Genomic DNA, 22446 nt, shown 5'->3' on the forward strand with positions numbered 1-22446 from the left:
AGCACATGTTTACAGAGAGGAAGGGGGTGGTGGGAGAGGGAAACATTGATCAGTTGCCTTCCCTATGCACCCCAACTGGGGATCAAACCTGAAACCCAGGTATGTACCCTGACCAGGAATCGAATTGGCAACCTTTCATTGTACAGTATGACACTCAACCAACTGAGCCACTCCGGCTGGGCAGATGTTAATTATTTTTTTATTTTATTTTATTATTTTTTCATGTATATTTTTATTGATTTCCTAGAGGTAGAGAGAGAGAGAGAGAAAAACATCAGTGATAAGAGAGAATTATTGATAAGCTGCCTCCTACACCCCCCTATTGGGGATTGAGCCTGCAACCTGGCATGTGTCCTGATGGGAATTGAACTGTGACCTCCTGGTTCATAGGTCAATGCTCAACCACTGAGCCATGCTGGCTGGGCAATGAATTTTAATTAGCATTTAGAACAGGATTTCATTGAAACAGCAGTTCCTTCGCTAGAACACAATGTTAATAAAATATTTCTCTGTACAATTTAGAAAAACTCTTAACCATTCACCAACCATGCCTGTGTGTCAGCTCTTAACCTACCTATATCAAGAATATTTATGAGAAAATTATCTGGTCATATCATATTTTTTGAAACATTTAATGAATTAAAATCAAATACTAGGCTACCTACTTCTTCAGTTATCTTTTTGTCCCTTATGTATATTTTTTATCACATGCTTTTAATTAGTTGTTTATAAGATTCGTCTTCTCTACAAGACTGCTTTTTAAGGGAAAGAACCTTGAGCCATTTGTTTGACTTCTATGTTTGAATTAAACTGTGGTTAAATTGCTGTTTTTTTAATGAATGAGGTACATGCATTTTCATGAAAGTCATAGCAGTTAAGCTTTTACATTTTCTTTTAGATTCTCCTTCGAGAACTCCTATCTTGGTAGGGTCTGATGAATTTGACAAATGTCTTAGTAATGATAAGTTTTCTCATGAAGAGTACAGTAATGGCGCACTTTCAATCTTGCAGTATCCATATGGTAAGTGTGATTACGCTTGGATTGAAAATGCTGTTTTGTTTCTAATTTATTTTATGTATTAATTTGAAATTAATTAATAGAATTCAAATGAAAGATAGTCATTTGAGGGGTAGAAAATAAAATACCATGAAAGGCAATATTGTGAATGTTGGCCAAGGTGCAAACTCCAAAGTCAGTTGCCAAGGTTCCAATTAGTTTTGCCACATACTGAGATGGGCACCTAACTTTACTGTCTTGGTTCCTTCACCTGTAAAACAAGGATGGCGACCCTCGTGTCTGTTTCTTGGGGTGTTGTGAGATCTAAATGAGATAATGCACATACAGTGTTAACACCGTACCTGGCAAATAAGTATTCAGTAAGCATTAGTTCTTCTTACTAGTTATTATTCAATTATCAGCCTGTATAATGTAGTCAATATAAAAGCAGTCAGTATAATGAAGAAAACAGGTGTTTGCATAGAGCTATGTGAAAATGCTGTAAAATGAAGTTTTAATTTTGTTTGCAGACCAAATTATTGCAAAAGTCAAGAATAGGTGAACCTTGGCATGAAATACATTCCTATGTATTTAAAATTAAGGATATATTTACATACGAAAGTCTTTTGGACAGTTAGATATAAAAAAGTCCTCAATCTGCATTAGACAAAACATAGATTCCTCATCAGTAACCTTAGATGCTAGGACTGGGAAATGATTGTAGAACTTAAATTGATAAAAACAAAACAAAACAGAGGGCTCTGAACTAGAAGCAGCAGCCTTTATCTGATTTGATCAAAATTCCGGGTTAGAGAAAACTGTAATCTGCCCACAAAATTCAATATTGGAGACAAACTCAGCGTGGAATGAACCAAGGAGTATAATAGAGATGTTTTCCTTCCAGCCTGTGAGGAATGATTCATGGTAAAATCTGGCATTTGATTGACACTAAATGAAAGTAAAGTTTAAAATCCTTCAAGGAAGTTGAGTACTGTCTAATTATTTTCTTGCATTTAAAGGATTTAATTATTAATGAGGTAATCAGTGGGATGCCCCTTACATTTTTTCTAGTTTTATTATTCAGTGTAAAGAAAATTTATAATGCTTATGGAATAAAGGAAAATATATTTGCATAATAAAAAAGAAAAAATCAGATCAATGAGGCTATCAAATGTGTTAAAGAAGAAATGAGACTTTTACAAAAGGAATTAATGTGATAAGTCATAGGAAAATTGATAATTTTTAGTAAATAAAGATGAATCTACTTTGGTTTATCTTTTTAAAAATTAAAACAACCTTTTAATGTTTGTTTTTGCAGATAATGGTTATTATCTACCATACTACCAGAGGGACAGGAGCAGACGGAGCATAGGGAGCACCCAGATCACAGTCCGAGTTCTGAAGAGCCCAGACTACAGCAAGAATGTCCGCAGAAAGGACCCTGTTCTCCTCCTACACTGGTGGAAAGAAATAGCCGGGACTATTCTGTTCTGTATCATAGCAACAACTTTTATTGTGCACAGACTTTTCCATCCTCATCCTCACAGAGTAAGACATATTTTAGAATCTAATTTATTTCAGCGTTGGGAGTTTCAAAAATAAATGTGTGTATTTGGGGGGTACATTTACTTAAGTTTTACTATAAAGTCATTGTTTCCCACATGCTGTTTCCACTTCCTTATCTTTTGTTTACTCCTCAACCATTGCAGTCTGGCTCCCATCCGTTTCATTTCCCTTCCATTTCACAAGGTAGATGTGGTATTTTGTGTTCTTATAACGCTTTTCTTTTTCTCAATATTATTTATTTATTTTTCAATGTTATTTTATAGCTTAAGGTAATTAGCTAACTTTAATTCAGATTTGTACTAATAGTGATGTCTCCCCTCCCCCCACCTTATCAGCAAAGGAAGGAATCTGAAACTCAGTGTCAAACTGAAAGTAAATATGATTCTGTAAGTGGAGAAGCTAATGACAGCTGGAATGACATGAAAAATTCTGGATATATATCACGGTAAGAGTCTTGTCATAAAATATGTATGTATGCTGTAGCTTCTGGTGGCGACTATTTGGATCTAAGAAATGACCTACAAAGTAAGATCTTGTTTAACTATTTTTTTAATGTGTGAATAGGTAAATAAAATGTAGACTTAACCCTCAAGTCACTTAAACTTATTCAAATGAGCATGGACCTATGAACCAGGAGGTCACGGTTCAATTCCGGTTGGGGCATATGCCAATAGGGGGCATGCAGGAGACAGCTGATCAATGATTCTGTCTCATCATTGATGTTTCTATCTCTCTCCCCTTCTTCCTTCCTCTCAAATAATAAAAATATATATTTAAAAACAAAGTGGTATGTACCCTAAAATGGATAGAAATAGAGTGTTACAGAAGTTTAACTGCTAGTTTTTTAAAAAAATATTTTTTTTATTGATTTCAGAGAGGAGGGGAGAGGGAATGAGAGATAGAAACATCAATGATGAGAGAATCATTGATCAGCTGCCTCCTGCAGACCCCACACTGGGGATCGAGCCCGCAACCCAGGCACGTGTCCTGACGGGGAATCGAACCATGACCTCCTGGTTCATAGATCGATGCTCAACCACTGAACCACACTAGCTGGCCTTAACTGCTAGCTTCTTAAAGTAAAATTTACTAAGTGACTAACGAATGGTAAGGGTCTTAAGACCCTTGCTAATGAAGATGCTGACTATTGCGTCAGTGGCCAGCAGTACCAGTAGGCAGTGAGAGAAGGGGTGGAGAACGAGGGATCCAACAACTCCTGATGGGTAATCTGCTATGGAGCCATTCATTGTTTATTCAGCATTTACTTTGAACACTGTGTAGGGCAGTATTTCAGGCTTTGAGAGAAATAGAAAGACTGAGCCTATCCTGGAGAAACTTAAAAATCTATGGGGGAGATAATACTGGGTAAAAAAAACAAACATATGAGAAAAAGTCATGAGTTAAGTGACTAACTCTGGTTGTGATGATTCAAGAGGGCATCATAAATGAGGCCACATTTTATATATATATATATATATATATATATATATATAATTTTATTTTATTTTTTCAGATAGGGAGGGAGAGAGAGAGAGATAGAAACATCAATGATGAGAGAGAATCATTGGTCAGCTGTGAGGCCACATTTTAATTGAACTTTAAATCATAAGTAAGAGTTAGGTGGATAGAGACAGGAGGAGGAGTGAGGTATGGTGTATAAATATATTTGTAAGGCTGTTGTGAAGAGAATCAGAGTAATGTATTCTAAAGTTGAATGACTTAATTTTCCTTTAATATTATTCATTTTGAAGAGTAGAGCTGATTTTTTTTTAAATGTAGGAGTTCTGTAATAATACCTAATGTATGTTGAGTGTATACTATATTATTAAGAGTACATGTTCTGGTTTCAGTCCTGAATCCCAGTCCCAACTTTTCGTTTATCAGTTGGGACCTTAGGCAAGCTGGTACATATATTTATAGAGTCTACAAGCATATATAAGATGTTTTTCTTTTCAGAAGATATATCCATTTTCATATGGGTGTTTTCTCTAACATAGGAAAATAATTCAATTGGCCCTCCAGGAGTATGATACGAACTTCATGGGCTTTTGCAGTTGGGGAGATGGATTTGTACTGAAGTACCTTGACTAGCTATTTTTAGGGGGTACATATTTTTACTCTTCATTCTCTGTGAAGGTAATTGGTCCATGGAGGGTTGGAATCTATTACCCTCTACTCCTAAACTCCATGTTCTAACCAGCTGAGCCAACTACTAAATTAACTTGAGTGTGCTAATCATAAAGTAGTAAATTTAGCCTTATAAGAGATATAAAATATGATCTAATTCAACTCTTCCTCCATGTGGCTGGAAGGTTAACTTTATTCACTTATTTTTTTATTTTATTTTTTTAATTTTTTTATTGCTTAAAGTATTACAAAGGGTATTACATATGTGTCCCTTTTTTTCCCCGCCCTTGACAATCCCCTGGTCTCCCCCACCCCCCAGTGTCTTATGTCCATTGGTTATGCTTATATGCATGCATACAAGTCCTTCAGTTGATCTCTTACCCCCCTCCCTCCTGCCCCCCAACCCTCCCTGGCCTTCCCGCTGCAGTTTGACAATCTGTTTGAGGCAGTTCTGCCTCTGTATCTATTATTGTTCAAAGGTTTATAATGGTCTCTATTATCCATGAATGTGTGAGATCATGTGGTATTTTTCCTTCATTGACTGGCTTATTTCACTTAGCATAATGCTCTCCAGTTCCATCCATGCCGTTGCAAATCGTAAGAGTTCCTTCTTTTTTACAGCAACATAGTATTCCATCGTGTAGATGTACCAAAGTTTTCTAATCCATTCATCTACTGATGGGCACTTAGGCTGTTTCCAGATCTTAGCTATGGTGAATTGTGCTGCTATGAACATAGGGGTGCATATATCCTTTCTGAATGGTGTTTCTGGTTTCTTGGGATATATTCCTAGAAGTGGGATCACAGGGTCAAATGGGAGTTCCATTTTTTGTTTTTTGAGGAAACTCCATACTGTCTTCCATAGTGGCTGCACCAGTTTGCATTCCCACCAGCAGTGCACGAGTGTTCCTTTTTCTCCACATCCTTGCCAGCACTTGTCGTTTGTTGATTTGTTGATGATAGCCAGTCTGACAGGTGTAAGATGGTACCTCATTGTTGTTTTGATTTGCATCTCTCGGATGATTAGTGACTTTGAGCATGTTTTCATATGTCTCTTGGCTTTCTGAATGTCCTCTTTTGAAAGGTGTCTATTTAACTCCTTTGCCCATTTTTTGATTGGATTGTTTATCTTCCTTTTGTTAAGTTGTATGAGTTCCCTATAAATTTTGGAGATTAGGCCCTTATCAGATATGATACTGGCAAATATGTTTTCCCACGCAGTGGGTTTTCTCATTGTTTTGTTGATGGTTTCTTTTGCTGTGCAGAAGCTTTTTATTTTGATTAATTCATGCATTATTCAGTAGATATTTGCTAGACCTTCTATTTGCCAGGTAAGCTCATGCTCTGAAAATACAAAGAGAAATGAGAAGGTGCTCCTGCCTGCAAGGCCCCCGCAATACAGTGGCAGTGGGAGAGTGAACTGCATACAAATAACTGCAAAATGTTGGGATTAAGTTTAAATAGTTCAAAGTACTGTATGCAAAGTGCTGCAAGAACATTAAGACTGGGGTGTGTAAGAAGGGCTTACAGAGATTAGCAGAATGAAGGAAGATAGTTTCATAAGTACAAAGTGGGAAATAGGCTACAGTGTGGAGGTCCATCTGTAAGTAACTGATGGTGAGTTAGCTTCTGTCTGAATACTTTTAGATATGAGCATACTGAGTCATGAGGCAACCCAGCCCATTACAGATAGTTTTGGTTCCTAGAGCAATTTCTGGCTTGAAAAGTACTTAATTATAATAGGATTGATTAGATTTGTTCCATAAAAGTATCAGGCACTGACATAAGATTAAAATACATTTTTTAATTGCGTACAGAATACCACAGGAGGTAAAAGGTTAGAGAAGTAAGAATGGAATATTTTGGTAGATGATAAAAAATATTGGATAAGTCAGAACAGTACTACAGTTGCTTTAAGAACAAGGGATTAACAAGTGATTCCCAATGAAGCAGAAGCTTTTATATTTTTATAAATTTTCTAAGGAAAAAATTAGAATGTGTTTGCTTAATTTATACAACCAGAAGAACAAAGAATGCAATTAGTAGAATTTAACACTTTTTATTAATATGTTCTATCAGATTTTCTGAATTTATACATTTTAAATATCATAAAATAAGATTGAAGTGATTATTACCACACTATAAAATGTAAAACTACTTAATTAATTTTTTTTAAGATACCTAACAGATTTTGAACCAATTCAGTGCATGGGTCGTGGTGGGTTTGGAGTTGTCTTTGAAGCTAGAAACAAAGTAGATGACTGCAATTATGCTATCAAGAGAATTCGTCTCCCCAACAGGTAATGTATGGTACTTTTAATCAACTTGGAGTTAGAACTGTATAACTTAACCTATAGGCAGTATGTCCTTCTTACTATACTCCAGAGAAACTATAGAAAACAGTTTCTAAACTACTGAATCTTATGTTCTAAGTGCTACCAGGTAACCAGTTGTCTAAAAGATGTGATCTACTTTGGTTGCATTGAATCTACTTTTTAAAATATGCCCTTTTTTTAAAATTTTAACAACTCAGAATTTTCCTGTAGTAATTTTAATACCTATAGATTTTAAAACTTAGCATCATTTAAAAACATCTATATTTATTGTGGAAAATAAGGAAAAGTATTAAAATAAAAATTTCCATTTTTTTTTCTACTCAGTAATAACCACTATTAACATTTTAGAGTATTCCTTTTGATTTTTTTTCTTGTCATAAGTTTACCTAATTATCAATCCAGTATAGTTTCATCTCTTGCATCGTATCCTCAACATTTTCCATGTTAATAAGAGTACTAGTATTTTATTAAAATGTTAAAATACGTTGAAAGTATTTTATAGCTGGATAATAGTCCAGTTAATACATGTGCCATATTATGTTTAATCATTTGTTATTGTTCAACATTTAAGTTTCCAATTTGTGCAATTAAAAATAACTTTTCAGTGTTCATCTTTTATATAAATACTAGAGGCCCTGTGCACGAATTCATGCACCAGTGGGGCCCCTCAGCCTGGCCTGTGAGATCGGGCCAAAACTGGCTCTCTGACACCCTCCAAGGGGTCCCGGATTGCAAGAGGACACAGGCCAGGCTGAGGGACCCCACCAGTGCACAATCGGGGCTGGGGAGGACGCAGGGGTTGGCCAGCTGGGGAGGGACTATAGGAGGGCTCCAGGGCATGTCCGGCCTGTCTTGCTCAGTCTGAATCAGCTGGACCCCAGCAGCAAGCTAACCTACCAGTCGGAGTGTCTGCCCCCTGCTGGTCAGTGCACAACATAGTAAGCAATTGAGCGAGCTTGGCATATCATCCTATCTAATAAAAGACAAAAAGGGTAATTAACCGTACCTCCGCTACGCTTCCCATTGGCTAATCAGCGAGATATGCAAAGTAACTGCCAACAAAGATGGCGGCCGGGAGCCACGCAGCTGAAGCGAGCAGGAGGTTTGCTTGCTCCAGTGATGGAGGAAGCCAAGGTTTACTGCCTGCTGCGGCCCGGCTCTAAGCTCCGAAAGCAACAGCTCCAAAAGCAACAAAGTTTCAATTATAGAAGCTAAACAAACCCCAGATACCTGCTTTGAGCCAGCCGCGGCCTCAGAGCTGGGAGCGCCAGTGAAGGCAACAGAGTTTCAATTATAGAAGGTAAATAAATCCCAGAATCAAAAAAAAGAAAAAGATAAAAAGGAGAGGCTGGGAGCTTCAGTCACAGGCCAGCCTGAAAATGGCCCTCAGCCCCTCACCCAAACTGGCCAGGCACCCCAGTGGGGACCCCCACCCTGAAGGGGGTGTGGCCAGCCTGAAAACAGCCATCAGCCCCTCACCCAGGCTGGCCAGGCACCCAAGTGGGACCCCCACCCTGATCTGGGACACCCTTCAGGGCAAACCAGCCGGCCCCCACCTGTGCACCAGGCCTCTATCCTATATAGTAAAAGGGTAATATGCAAACTGACCCTAACAGTAGAACAACTGGGAATGACTGGTCACTATGACACACACTGACCACCAGGGGGCAGACGTTCAATGCAGGAGCTGCCCTCTGGTGGTCAGTGCGCTCCCACAGGGGGAGCTTTGCTCAGCCACAAGCCAGGCTGATGGCTGCCAGTACAGCGGTGATGGTGGGAGCCTCTCCTGCTTCAGTAGTGCTAAGGATGTCCGACTGCAGCTTAGGTCTGCTCCCCGCTGGCAAGTGGACATCCCCCAAGGGCTGCCGGGCTGCCAGAGGGATGTCTGATTGCCATCTTAGGCCCAATCCCCCGGGGAGCAGGCCTAAGCCAGCAGGTGGTCATCCCCCGAGGGGTCCCAGACTGCTAGAGGGCACAGGCTGGGCTGAGGGACCCTGCCCCCAAGTGCACAAATTTTTGTGCACCAGGCCTCTAGTCTACACTAATAAAAGAGAAACATGCAAATTGGTGTCACTCCGCCACCTTTCCCATTGGCTAATCAGGGCGATATGCAAATTAACTGCCAACCAAGATGGCGGCCGGCAGCCAGGCACCTTGAAGCTAACAGGAGGCTTGCTTGCTTCAGTGACGGAGGACTCCAACGTTCCCCGCCTGCGACTGCGGGGCCTCTGAGCTTGCAGTTTGAAACATTGTTACAAATATAGAAGCTAAACAAAACCCCAGAAACCTGCTTTCAGCCAGCCAGGATCTCAGAGCTGGAGTTGAAACAGTGTTTCGATTATAGAACCCAAACAAACGAGATACCTGCTTTCAGCAGCCAAGGCCTAAGAGCTGGAGCCAAGCCTCAGAGCTAAAGCTGGCCCAGAATAAAAAAGAAAGAAAAAAAGGAGTAGTTGGGAGCATCAGTCACCCGCCATCCTGAAAACAGCCCTCAGCTCCTCAGCCAGACTGGCCAGGCACCCCAGTGGAGACCCCCACCCTGAAGAGTGTGTGACCAGCTGCAAACAGCCATCATCCCCTCATCCAGGCTGGCCAGGCACCCCAGTGGGGTCCCCCACCCTGATCCAGGACACCCTTCAGGGCAAACCAGCCGGCCCCCCCCCGTGCACCAGGCCTCTATCCTATATAGTAAAAGGGTAATATGCCTCCCAGCACTGGGATCAGTGGATCTCCAAGGCCTCCCGGCACCGGGATCAGCGTGACAGGGGGCAGTGCCCAAACCCCCTGATTGCCCTGCGGCTCTGTGTGTGACAGGGGGCGGGGCCACAACCTCCCTATCTGCCCTGCTTTGTTCGTGACAGGGGATGGTGCCCCAACCCCCTGATCAGCCCTGCTCTGTGCCTGATAGGGGGGAGCTCCCAAATCCGCTGATCGCCCTGCGGCTCTGTGTGTGACAGGGGGGAGCTCCCCAAACCCCTGATCGCCCTGTGGCTCTGTGTGTGACAGGGGGCGGGGCCACAACCTCCCTATCTGCCCTGCTCTGTTCGTGACAGGGGAAGGCGCCCCAACCCCCTGATCAGCCCTGCTCTGTGCCTGATGGGGGGAGCTCCCCAATCCCCTGATCGCCCTGCGGCTCTGTGTTTGACAGGGTGCGGCGCACCAACCCCCTGATCGGCCCTGCTCTGTGTGTGACAGGGGGAGGCGCCCCAACCTCCCCCCCCCCGCCCCCCCCCGCCCCACAGGCCCTGCTCTGTGTGTGACAGGGTAGAGCCATAACCTCTCCATCGGCCCTGCCCTGAGTGTGACAGTGGTGGCGCCCCAACTCCCTGATCAGCCCTGCTCTGTGGGTGATAGAGGGTGGCACCCCAACCCCCCTCCACGGGCCTTGCCCTGAGTGTGACAGGGTGCAGCTCTGATCCGCCTGATCTGCCCTGCTCTGTGTGTGACAGGGGGCGGTGCCCCAACTCCCCTATCGGCCCTACTCTGTGTGTGACGGGGGAGCTCCCCAACCCCCTGATGGGCCCTGCTCTGTGCATGACGGGGTGGCGCCTCAACCTCCCCATTGACCCTACCTTGAGTGTGACAGAGGGCGGTGCCCCAACCCCCCAATCGGCTCTACCCTGAGCATGACTAGGGGTGGCATTGCAACCTCCCAATCCGCCCTGCTCTGTGCATGACAGGGGGCGGCGCCCCAACTCCCCAATCGGCCCTGCTCTGAGCCCGACCAGGGGCTGCACCTAGGGATTGGGCCTGCCCTCTGCCACCCGGGAAAAGGCCTAAGCCAGCAGGTTGTTATCTCCTGAGGGGTCCCAGATTGCGAGAGGGCACAGGCCGGGCTGAGGGACCCCCCCTCCCCCCCGAGTGCACAAATTTTTGTGCACCGGGCCTCTAGTATATAATAAAGAGGTAATATGCAAATTGTCCATCACTCCAACACACAAGATGACTACCCCCATGTGGTCAAAGATGGCCGCAACAAGATGGCTAGCAGGGGAGGGCAGTTGTGGACAATCAGGCCAGCAGGGGAGGGCAGTTAGGGGTTACCGGGCCGGGAGAGGAGGGCAGTTGGGGGGGACCCAGGCCTGCAAGGGAAGACAGTTGGAGGTGATCAGGCCAGCAGGGGAGGGCAGTTGGGGGCAGTTGGGCTGGCAGGGGAGGGCAGTTAGGGGCAATCGGACTGGCAGGGTAGCAGTCAGGTGTCGATCAGGCTGTCAGGGGAGTGGTTAGAGGGTGATCAGGCAGGCAGGCAGGCAAGCGGTTGGGAGCCAGCAGTCCGGGATTGTGAGAGGGATCCCAGATTGGAGAGGGTGCAGGCTGGACTGACAACCCCCCCCCCCCCCCCCCGCACGAATTTTTGCACCGAGCCTCTAGTTATCATTATCATATTATGCTTTGGTTGGTTGAACGGATGACTGGACACTTAGCATATTAGGCTTTTATTATATAGGATTTGGTCATATCTTTTCCTTGGGACAGATTCCTAGAAGTAAAATTTCTGACTCAGAACAGCATGATATTTAAGATGATGAGCTTTCAGTAATACCTTCCTTTCCACATATTATAGAAGGCTCTTATGGACTCTTTTTCCTTTTTAAAAAAATTCTTATTTAATTTTATTGGGGTGACATTGGCTAATATAATTATATTGGTTTCAGGTGTGCATTTCTATAATATATTATCTATATATTGTATTGTGTTTTCACTACCTCAGGTCAAGTCTCCTTCCGTCACCATTTATCCACTTTATTGTCTTCTACCTCCCCTACCCCCCTTTCCCTGTGATAATCACCATACTGTTTTCTCTATCTGTGAGTTGTTGTTGTTCTTGTTTGTTTGCTTAGTCCCTTCACTTTTTTCACCCAGCCCCCCAACCCCCTTCCCCTCTAACAGTTGTCAGTCTGTTCTCTATCTATGAGTCTGTTTCTGTTTTGTTTGCTAGCTTATTTTATTCTTTAGATTCCACATATGAGTGAAATCATATGGTGCTTATCTTTCTCTGACTGGCTTATTTTACTTAGCATGGATTCTTGATTAAATGTGCACTAATTACTGAGCTGTCCTAACTGGTAATTGGATATTTATCCAACAGATAGGGACACGGGAATGGGATGGTTTGATACTGTGGAACTAATGCCTTCCTTTGGTGTATAATTGTTGAGTAGTTTAAATATTTACATACTCAAGAACCTGTAACTACTTGAGGATTTTGTATATGTACTCAGATAATTACAATGCAAGGAAGATTGTGACCCATAACTTGGCTAAGTAAGTGTCTTCTCATGGAAAAAGCAAAAATGTAGCTGAATGGCAGTCAAGGAAGGCAAGCTTTATTGGGGTAGTGATATCTGCACTGAATATTCAAGAGTATTTTTTCTGCCCTAGTTTGTTTGGCTCAGTGGATAGAGCGTTGGCCTGCGGACTGAAGGGTCCCAGGTTCAATTCCAGTCAAGAGCACATGCTTGGGTATCAGGCTCCATCCCCAGTAGGCTGCATGCAGAAGGTAGACGATTAATGATTCTCTCTCATCATTGATGTTTCTATCTCTCTCTCCCTCTCCCTTCTTCTCTAAAATCAATAAAAATAATGTCTTAAAAAAAAAAGAGTAGCCTGTCCCTCAGTAGCCAGATGCATAGGGGAGGGATGGCCAAGTACATGAAGAGGCCTAAGCAAAGGCTGTAGGCAGGCACTCAGGTGGTAAAGGACCAGGGACTGTTCTGGCAAGGGTGGAGCAAAAGGTAAGAAGCGGGGGTGGAAGAGAGGATAGAAAAGATGGTTTGCAGCACCTTAATTGTCAAGCAAAGGAGTTTAGATTTTATTTCATAGACAGTTGTGCCTTTGAACAGAAGAATGACGTGCTCAAAGTGGAGGTGACTGGAGAGGGTGTGTAGATGGTTGATGTGAGGAAAAGGTCATAGATGAGAATGTTAGTTGAAAGATTTATTTTTGTAAAAGTTTAGTCTTAAGATTCAGAACATTAGTGGGGACAGATGAGAAAGGAATGAGTGTAAAGAATTGAAAAGGAGGAGCTAATCGAATTTGATAACTAGCTGAATGTGAGGACCTAGAAGTTGAATTCAGAAGCATACCAGGATTCTCAGAGAGGGGACAGCAACCACAAAGCACAGGAGAAAAGTGGGAGTAGCTGACCACCTCCTGGGGCAGGAAGAGAATATAACTTGTACTTAGGTTGTTTCAGGTGAGAGCGGGATCCTTAGAAATAATGAGATTACATCCATCTGAAAGCTGTCCCAGTAAACTTCAAATCCAGATGCTTTTAAGTTAAACTTCATTGCCTGTGATAGTCATTGGTTGAGGCTTGCTTTAAACAAACTTACTAGGAGAAGCTATTCGAATTGTAATATGTTCCCTGTTGGGTGGTCATTCTCCATCCTCCTGAGCTCTGTTTTCTGAACACTTGACTTTGTTCCTATTCACCCTCCTCTTCATTAAAAAACATTAAGCAATAATCTTTAAAGGTCTGTAGTCATCCATTTTTAGTGAGCCAGGACAGCTTTTTTATTTTTAAATGAAGCAATAGATGTGCTTGTAGCAAAAAAGAAAACAAAACACTAAACATGTCCTCTTTATTTTTTTTAAGGGAATTGGCTCGGGAGAAGGTAATGCGAGAAGTTAAAGCCTTAGCCAAGCTGGAACACCCAGGCATTGTCAGGTATTTCAATGCTTGGTTGGAAGCACCACCAGAGAAATGGCAAGAAAAAATGGATGAAATTTGGCTGAAAGATGAAAGGTAACATTGTTAGACATAGATTCAAAAACTAGTATATCCTTTCAGGTTAGTTTTTTGTTTATGCAAACAAGATATTTCTATAACTTACAGATGATTTCCTAAAAAATAACAGCAGATTACTATTCTCATCATGTTTTGGAACGTTCTCTCGTCACTGAGTCCTGGGTCCTCTTAGCAACAGCTGCGCCCTCCCCAAGCTGTTTCTGGTAAGGAAACAGCAAATAGTCATCGCAAATGCTGGCATCACAGGAAACTGTCATCGAATCAATTTAAATGGGAGCCCAGTATCAGATGGGGACAAATCAATTCTTGGAATCAGAACAACCTCTCCCTCTGCAGATCCTGTTAATACTTCAGCTTCGATAATGTTAGGTCGTAATCTTTTGATAATAAATCTAGTACCATTACAAAGACCCCATTTACTATTGAGATTTCTCAATAGCATGATGATTGCACCCACTTTCAATTTTAATTTATGACATGGCATTCCCCAAGGAGTAATACTATTTAAGAAATTCGATGGGAAAATTTTCCTTTTCAGCATCTTCTGTGGAATCAATGGAATCATCACTCAAATATGTGTGAAAATCTCCATCGAGTATATCCAAAATTCCTTCATTTACTTTTTGAGTGTGCTCATTTTTTGGACAAAGAATTGCATGTTTAGATATATTTTTAATATTATCTATAGATATAGTATTTCCAAAGGTAGCTTCAATAATAGATCCATTATAAATCATTTCACAGGGGATTTCAATAATATCCATTCCTAAATGAAAACTGCTATCAAGTTTGCCATCTACAAGTTTACTAACCATCCACTATAAGCAGAATCCTCTGATCTCATATTTGTTGTAAGAGACAACTTTCTGAAACATTGCAGTACTTTAAACTCATTTGTACTATGGCTGATTGCATAGCATGTGGTACAATACTGAGACATTGTCGAAAATCCCCTTCAAGAAGGAGAACTTTCCCACCAAGTACAACATTCAGATTCATAATTTCTCTTAGTAATCTATCTATGGCATTTATAGCATGACTGGATGCCATGGTGCATTCATCAATAATGAGAAGTTGGGCCTTTTTAATAGTTTTAGCAACTTCACTGTTTATATCGAGTCTAGAAATTGAAGTTTCATTTAATGGAATCGGTAATTTATATGGGGAATGAAAGGTGCTTCCACCGAGAAGTAAATTTGCAGCAAATCCTGTAGACGCTGTGGGTAAAACTACCACCACGACCTCTAATATACTATATTAAAACTTTATAAAGATATGCCTCCACGCTCCGAGGGCCAGTTCCTGCCTCAAACCTCGCCCTTGCTAGAAACAGCTTGGGGCGGGGGGGGGGGGGGGGGGGGGGGGGGTGCGCAACTGTTGCTAAGAGGACCCAGGACTCAGTGGGTCCACACTCCGAGGGCCAGTTCCTGCCTCAAACCTTGCCCTCGCCAGAAACAGCTCCGGGAAACAGCTCGGGGAGGGCATAGCCGTTGCCAAGACAACCCCTTCAGGACTGACTTCCTTCCGGTTGGTCGAGCCTTGGTCGGTCGTGATGTTACACCCAGGGTTTTTATATAAGTAGATTTGCTAGTGTTTTGTTTAGGATTTTTGCATCTGTATTCATCAGAGATATTGGTCTATAATTTGTGTGTGTGGTATCCTTGCCAGATTTTGGAATCGGAATAATATTTTTAGCTTCATAAAATGAGGTAGGAATTTTTGCCTCTTTTCCAGATTTTTGGAAGTGTATGAGGAGGATATGTAATAAATCTTCTTTGAATGTTTGGTGGAATTCACTAGTGAAGCCATCTAGTCATAGAGTTTTATTTTCGGACAGTTTTTGATGACTGTTTTAATTCAGTCTGTTTAGAATTTCCAGTTCTTCATAATTCAGTCTAGGAAGTTTATATAGTCCCAAGAACTTGTCCATTTATTCTAGGTTATTGAATTTGATGACGTACAGCCTTTCGTGGTATGCTTGTATAGTCTTTTGTATTTCTGTAGTGTCTGTTGTAACTTCTCTTTCATTTATGATTTTGTTTGTTTGAGACTTTTCTCTTTTGTCAGTGATTTTTGCATCTATAGTTAGAGGTTTGTCAATTTTATTAATTCTTTTAAAGAATCAGTTCTTGCATTATTTTTCTATTGTCTTTTGTTTTCTGTTTAATTCTGCTCTAATTTTTATTTCCTTACTTCTACTGGCTTTCAGCTTTGTTATTTTTCTATTCCTTTAAGGTGAAATGTTAGGTTGTTTATTTGAGATTTTTCTTGTTTCTTGTGGTAGGCCTGTAATGCTATAAACTTTTATTACTGCTTTTGCTTCATCCCCCAAATTTTGATATTTCCTATTGTCATTCTCATTTGACTCTGTGTATCTTTTGAGCTCTCCTTTTATTTCTTCTTTTACCCAGTAGTTGTTTAGTATCATGTTGTTTAATGTCCACATGTTTGTGGTTTTCTCAGCTTCCTTTTAGCAGTTGACTTCCAGTTTCAAATTGTTATTGTCAGAGAATATGCTTGGTATAATTTCAGTCTTCTTAAATTTGTTGAAATTAGTTTTGTGCCCCAATATAATATGGTCGGTCTATCCTTGAGAATGTTCTCTGTGCACTAGAGAAGAATGTATAATCTGGTGTTCTGGGATGAAAAGCTCTGTAAATATTATGTTCTTTTGGTTTAATGTGTTATTTAAAGCTGTTTTGATTTTCTGTTTGGATGATCTATCCATTGTTCTCAGTGGGGTTTTAGTTCCCCAATTATAATTGTATTTTTGTCAGTTTCTCCCTTTAGTTCTGTTAGTAGTTGCTTTATATATTTTGGTGCCTCCAGGTTGAATGCATATTTATTAATAAACATTATGTCTTCTTGATGTATTGTCTCCTTCATCTTTATACAATGTCCATCTTTGTCTCTTGTTACCTTTTTTATCTTGAAATCTATTTTGTCTGACATAATTATGGCTATACCTGCTTTCTTCTGGATGCCATTTGCTTGAGTATCATCTTGCACCCCTTCTCTTTGAATCTTTGTTTGTCTTTGCAGTTGAAATGTGTCTCCTAAAAACAGCAAGCATATATAGTTCGGTGTTTTTAAAAAACAAAACAAAACAAACCATCCCACTACTCTGTGCCTTTTAATTGGTGAGTTCAGTCCATTTACATTTAGGGTGATTATGGATGTATGAAGCTATCCTATCTCCATTTTATCTTTTGTTTTCTGGTAGTTCTGTGTCTCCATTGTTTTTTTTTTATCCTTGTGTTCCTGTTATTCTATGATTTTGTCCTCTGTTTCCTCTCTTTTTACGTTACGTGTCTCAGTTCTGGATTTTTTAAAATATATTTTTTATTGATTTCGGAGAGGAAGGGAGAGGGAAAGAGAAACATCAATGATGATAATCATTGATCGGCTGCTTCCTGCACACCCCCCTACTGGGGATCGAGTCCACAACCAGAGCATGTCCCCTTGACCGGAATCAAACCTGGGACCCTTCAGTCTGTGGGCTAATGCTCTATCCACTGAGCCAAACCAGCTAGAGCTCAGTTCTAGATTTTTACTGAGTTCTTCAGATTAAAAATTTCTGATTGGTTCTTTTTTTATAGTTTCAGGCTCTTTGGTGAGGGACTCTTTTTATCTGTTGATTTTATTTCTGTGGCTCTTTGAATTACTCCTCTGAGTTTTCTTGTATCTCGTTGAGATTTTTCAGAACTGCAATCTTGAATTCTCTGTCACTTAAATCATAGACTTCCAAGTCTTTAAGTTTATTTTCTGGAGATTTTTCATTTTCTTTCTGAACTTCTTTGTTACCTTGATTATTTGTTGTGATTGATAGATTATTTTTCTGCCTTGGAATTTATGGAAATGAAATCTTTTTTTTTTTTTTTTTAAAGTATTTTACTCTTCACTGTTTAGCAGCAGGTTGATAAGTAGATGTCTTTCTTTTGTTTTCCAGAAGGTGGTGCTGAAGCACAAGTTTTAATTTTTTCTTACCTGTCTTTAGGGTTATCTCTAGGGTAGTGTGGCCTTGGCTGTGAAAAAGCCCATATTTCTGAGGAGGTGGGTGATGCCCTTATGAAGTGGTTGCCCTGGTCTCCAGGCACCACCCCTGTGGTGGGATGTGATGGGTCTCTATAAGTCTCTTGGCCTTGTTTCCACTGCCTTCTCTCTGTAGCGAGAAGTTGCAGGCGGAGCCTATCTGAGTGGACAAGGCTACTACCAGGGCCTACAGGATTTGTGGGGGAGCATCTGGAGGGAGAAATAGGTTCAGGCATCTATGGCTTTTTTCTTTTTGATGGGTTTAGCTGCAGTGAGTATAAGACCACTTAGACTGGAAAGTTTTTCCTGACCTTTGGTGATCTGCCGAGTGAGGATTTTACTGCTGGTAGGCCAGAGGAGGACCAGTGGGCAGGTTCCTGAATCTGGAATCCTCTGTCTGATGATGATGGGTTTGGAGTGCTGCCATTTGTTTCACTGTTTCTCTGCCCCGACCCTGGGCTCATCCTCATGTGTGCTGGCCTAGCCTCAATTGCTGTCTCTGCCTTTTCAGTGTGCCCTGTGGGAGCCCCTCCCACCATCACCCTTCACTGGTAGTGTGTCAGCTGGGGCCCTGCAAGTGCCTGATTGGGTCTGCAACTCTTATCTTTATCCTTCCCCATCCTGTCTCCCCTGTTCACCTGATACGCTCACCATGGTCAGATGTCTCAATGCATGGATCTTTCAGGTGTGTTTATGTGTTGAGCAGAGAAATGGTCATTTGTTGATTATAGCTGTCCATTCTGTTGTCATAGGACTCTATAAATTGTAATTCACTAGGGGATTTACCACTGTAAATCCTTTCTCAATGAGGTATTATATGCTTTTATCTACGTATTTTATTTATTTTCTTTTTTTGTATGTTTTTATTGATTTCAGAAAGGAAAGGGAAGGAAGAGAGAGATAGAAACATCAATGATACAAGAAAAACATTTATCAGCTGCCTCCTGCACGCCCCCTACTGGAGAGCAGGCCCACAACCCAGACATATGCCCTGAATCTAATTGTGACCTCCTAGTTCATGGGTTGATGCTCAACCACTGAGCCGCACCAGCTAGGCTGTCTACATATTTAAAATTTTTTATTCCATTTTTTAGTACTTAACAATTTGTGACTCCTTTTTAAAGTAGCATTTAATTGTTTGCAGTTAAAAATACATAAACTTGTGCAACCTGAAGATAATTCTTATGTAAAATGTGCTGTGGAAGAGGGAAGGGCCTTTTAAAAACTACTAAGTGAGAACAAAGAGGAAGCAAATTGCAAATAGACTGCTTACCAATCAGGTGGAATAAAATTCCTGCCTTAAAGTAGGACACAACAGTTGCTACAGTGACACATGCTATAGCCAGACCATGGAAGGATCCCGTGAAGTGGCCTCTTGTCTCCAGGCCTGTGAGCTTCGGCCCTGATGGGACCGGGGCTTCAGAGTCACGGCCACCAAGGGTTCCTGCCCTCGGTTTTCCTTCACTGCTGTGTGTTGTACATAAAGGCTGTGACCGTTCCTGTGTGACAGTCCCAGATAATGGTTCCAAATATAAATTAATGTCCTAAATTAAGCTTTTTAGAAGGAATGGATGTGATGTGATGTGATGTGATGTTCTTTGTCTTGTAGCATGTTTTCATTTTAATCTGTACATGGCTTGTGTTTTGGTATCTGGCTTTATTGTAGTTGAAGCTTTTAAAACAAAGGGTGTATTTCACATAATTTAATCAATACTTGTTTACTCTCATCCTTTTGTATTTCTCCCACTTTTAGCACAGACTGGCCACTCAGCTCTCCCAGTCCAATGGATGCACCATCGGTTAAAATACGCAGAATGGATCCTTTCTCTACAAAGGAACATATTGAAATCATAGCTCCTTCGCCGCAAAGAAGCAGGTCTTTTTCAGTAGGGATTTCCTGTGGTCAGACAAGTTCATCTGAGAACAACTTTTCTCCACTGGAATTTTCAGGACTAGGCCTTGGAGACACCAGTGCATCAGTGGGTGCAGTGCACAACCTCCAGGACAGCTGCCTCACAGACTGTGATGTGGAAGATGGCACAATGGAAGGCAGTGAAGAGGGGCACTCCTTTGAACTTTGTCCCTCTGAAGCTTCTCCTTATGTAAAGTCCAGGGAGAGAACCTCCTCTTCCATAGTATTTGAAGATTCAGGCTGTGATAATGCATCCAGTAAAGAAGAGCCCAAAGCTAACCAACTGCACATTGGCAACCATTATGCTAATAAACTAACTGCTGCCAAGCATTCCAGTAGCAAATCTTCGGAACCTAGTTTGTCTATTTCTCTTCCAAGACCAACCACTTTAAGTTTAGATCTCACTAAAAACACTGCAGAAAAGCTGCAGCCCAGTTCCCCAAAGGTGTATCTTTACATTCAGATGCAGCTGTGCAGAAAAGAGAATCTAAAGGACTGGATGAACAGCCGGTGCAGCATGGAGGAAAGAGGGTGGGACACGTGCCTGCACATCTTCCTGCAGATTGCAGAGGCGGTGGAGTTCCTGCACTGTAAGGGGCTCATGCACAGGGACCTCAAGGTTGGTACTATGGAACCTCACCCATGGGTTTCAAGCTGACGTTTTATGCAGTACTTGCAGTATTTGTCACTTTTTAATGGAAGTACCCTAAGAGTGGAGGAGAGTGAAGGCATTGGGAGCAGAGATCTGGAAACGTAAAAATAAGAAATCTCATGATTTAAAAAACTCAGGCAGGCCCTATGGTTGAGCATCGACCTATGAACCAGGAGGTCGTGGTTCAATTCCTGATCAGGGCATATACCCAGGTTGCAAGCTTGATCTCTTTTCTCTCTCTCCCTCTCCCTTCCTCTCTGAAATCAATAAAATTATATTTAAAAAATAAAAAAGATCTCGGGCAAATCATGAATTATCCTTTATAATATGTTTATGTTTGTTTTACAGTAAAAAGCATTCCCAATCTTCTGAAGAAAAAATATCTTATGTAAAATTCAATACCATTTTCTATGGCTTTCAGTAACCCTGGCACAGATTCCCGTAGTGTCCTGAAGTAGCACACTGAAAGGGCTCAAGTGGAAGGAGAGACAGAGGTCCCTTCATTAGCCCGCTCTGAGTTAGGGCCAGTTGCCATTCTTTTTGCCCCTTTTCCTGAGCTGTTTAGGTTTTGGGGAAGGAGGTGAGAAGCTGGATGATAAAAGGTGGCGAATGGTTAGCCATATGATGTTTGCAGCTCTAACACCTTTGATTCTATTTCAGTAATGAATATTGTAGCCATGCAGTATGCTGCATTACCAAAGATTCCTACTAGAACATGCAGTGTGTCTTCAGTGTGTGCTTCTGAAATACCTCTATGGAACTTTTAGTAACTAATTTCTGCCATATTCCATATGCTCATAGTGATCATCATAGTAAACATAGATGTGTAGTGAATACATAAATATTTTTCTGATGGAAGTTGCTTAAATTCTTGAGATTTGCACTCATTTTAGGCATTTTCAGTTTTGTTTTATGTAACCACAAACTTGTTTCAGGCACCAAAGTAGCTATTTGGATGAGTAATTTTCTTTTTAAAGTCAGCAGTGGGTTTTTAAATCTTTGAATATATTTTTAAGAGTTTGGAATAATAGGAACTCAAATTAGAAATAATTCCTATTTTCTAAAGTAATTGTTGTTGAATTATACCTAATCAGCACACTCTGGATGTGGCCAGAACTAATTGCCAGGAATCATTCTGCATGAGTGAGAAGTTCAGAGATGGTTGGTTTTGGTCTGAAGGGAGAAGACAACTTCCATGAGATTAGATGTCCCTAACTTGAGTGAGTGTTGGCTATTGGAATATGGGTACAGTTTTATCATTTGGTAGGAACTGGTTGTCTAATGTGCACATTCTTCTTGTACTGAACACTTGCTGTACAACCAAAATGTTACGTTGAAAGCCATGTAATTATGTTCTTACTAATTTTGAATATTCTGCTGATTTTACAGTGTTTATGAGATACTAGAGGCCCGGTGCACGAAATTTGTGCACTTGGTCGTGGGGAGCCCTCAGCCCGGCCTGCGCCCTCTTGCAGTCCGGGAGCCCTAAAGGGATGTCCGACTGATGACTTAGGCCTGCTCGTGGGCCCAAGCTGGCAGTCGGACATCCTTAGTGCTGCGGAGGCGAGAGAGGCTCCCGCCACTGTCGCTGCACTTGCCAGCCATGAACCCGGTTTCTGGCTGAGCAGCGCTCCCCTTGAGGGAGTGCACTGACTACCAGCGGGCAGCTCCTGTGTTGAGCGTCTGCACCCTGGTGGTCAGTGCGCATCATAGTGAGCAGTTGTTCTGCCGTTCGGTCGATTTGCATATTAACCTTTTATTATATAGGATTGGTGAATATTTGTTTAATGCTACAATGTTGTCTAAAGGTTTTTCTTGTATTTCTTTGTGCACTAAAAAAATTTCAAGAAAATTAATTTTCTCAAGTTTTTCTAGATATCAAAAAAGTATTCTTTTGTAAAGATGAATTTCTCTTAAATATTTCTAGTGAACCAGAAAGAAATTCTCCCAATAATTTTATTCTTAGTCAAAAAGCCCTGTGTCCTGTCCATTCTGACCTAAGTCTTTGAGCTCACTGTGAAACCTCCTAAGCCCTCTCCCCTTTTTATATTTTGGTCACATTTTTGTCATCAG

General features: G+C 41.4%; 1 protein-coding gene across 3 annotated transcripts in view; it reads left to right on the forward strand.

Moving 5' to 3' along the window:
* The window catches only part of EIF2AK3 (eukaryotic translation initiation factor 2 alpha kinase 3), a 105230-nt gene that overhangs the window by 59217 nt on the left and 23567 nt on the right, over positions 1 to 22446 (forward strand). Inside the window, exons 8-13 of one of the 3 annotated variants that reach the window (XM_070405843.1) lie at positions 899 to 1021; positions 2316 to 2545; positions 2899 to 3008; positions 6868 to 6990; positions 13625 to 13774; positions 19563 to 20340. In XM_070405843.1, coding sequence (XP_070261944.1) covers positions 899 to 1021; positions 2316 to 2545; positions 2899 to 3008; positions 6868 to 6990; positions 13625 to 13774; positions 19563 to 20340 — 1514 coding nt within the window. The remainder of the gene's footprint in view (positions 1 to 898; positions 1022 to 2315; positions 2546 to 2898; positions 3009 to 6867; positions 6991 to 13624; positions 13775 to 19562; positions 20341 to 22446) is intronic. The other 2 variants (XM_070405845.1, XM_070405844.1) reach the window with 2 other exon arrangements.

Source organism: Myotis yumanensis, unplaced genomic scaffold (assembly GCF_028538775.1).
Source record: "Myotis yumanensis isolate MYYU_CA2020_CCGP unplaced genomic scaffold, mMyoYum1.0.hap1 SCAF_2, whole genome shotgun sequence".
In the NCBI taxonomy this organism is placed as follows: Eukaryota; Metazoa; Chordata; class Mammalia; order Chiroptera; family Vespertilionidae; genus Myotis; species Myotis yumanensis.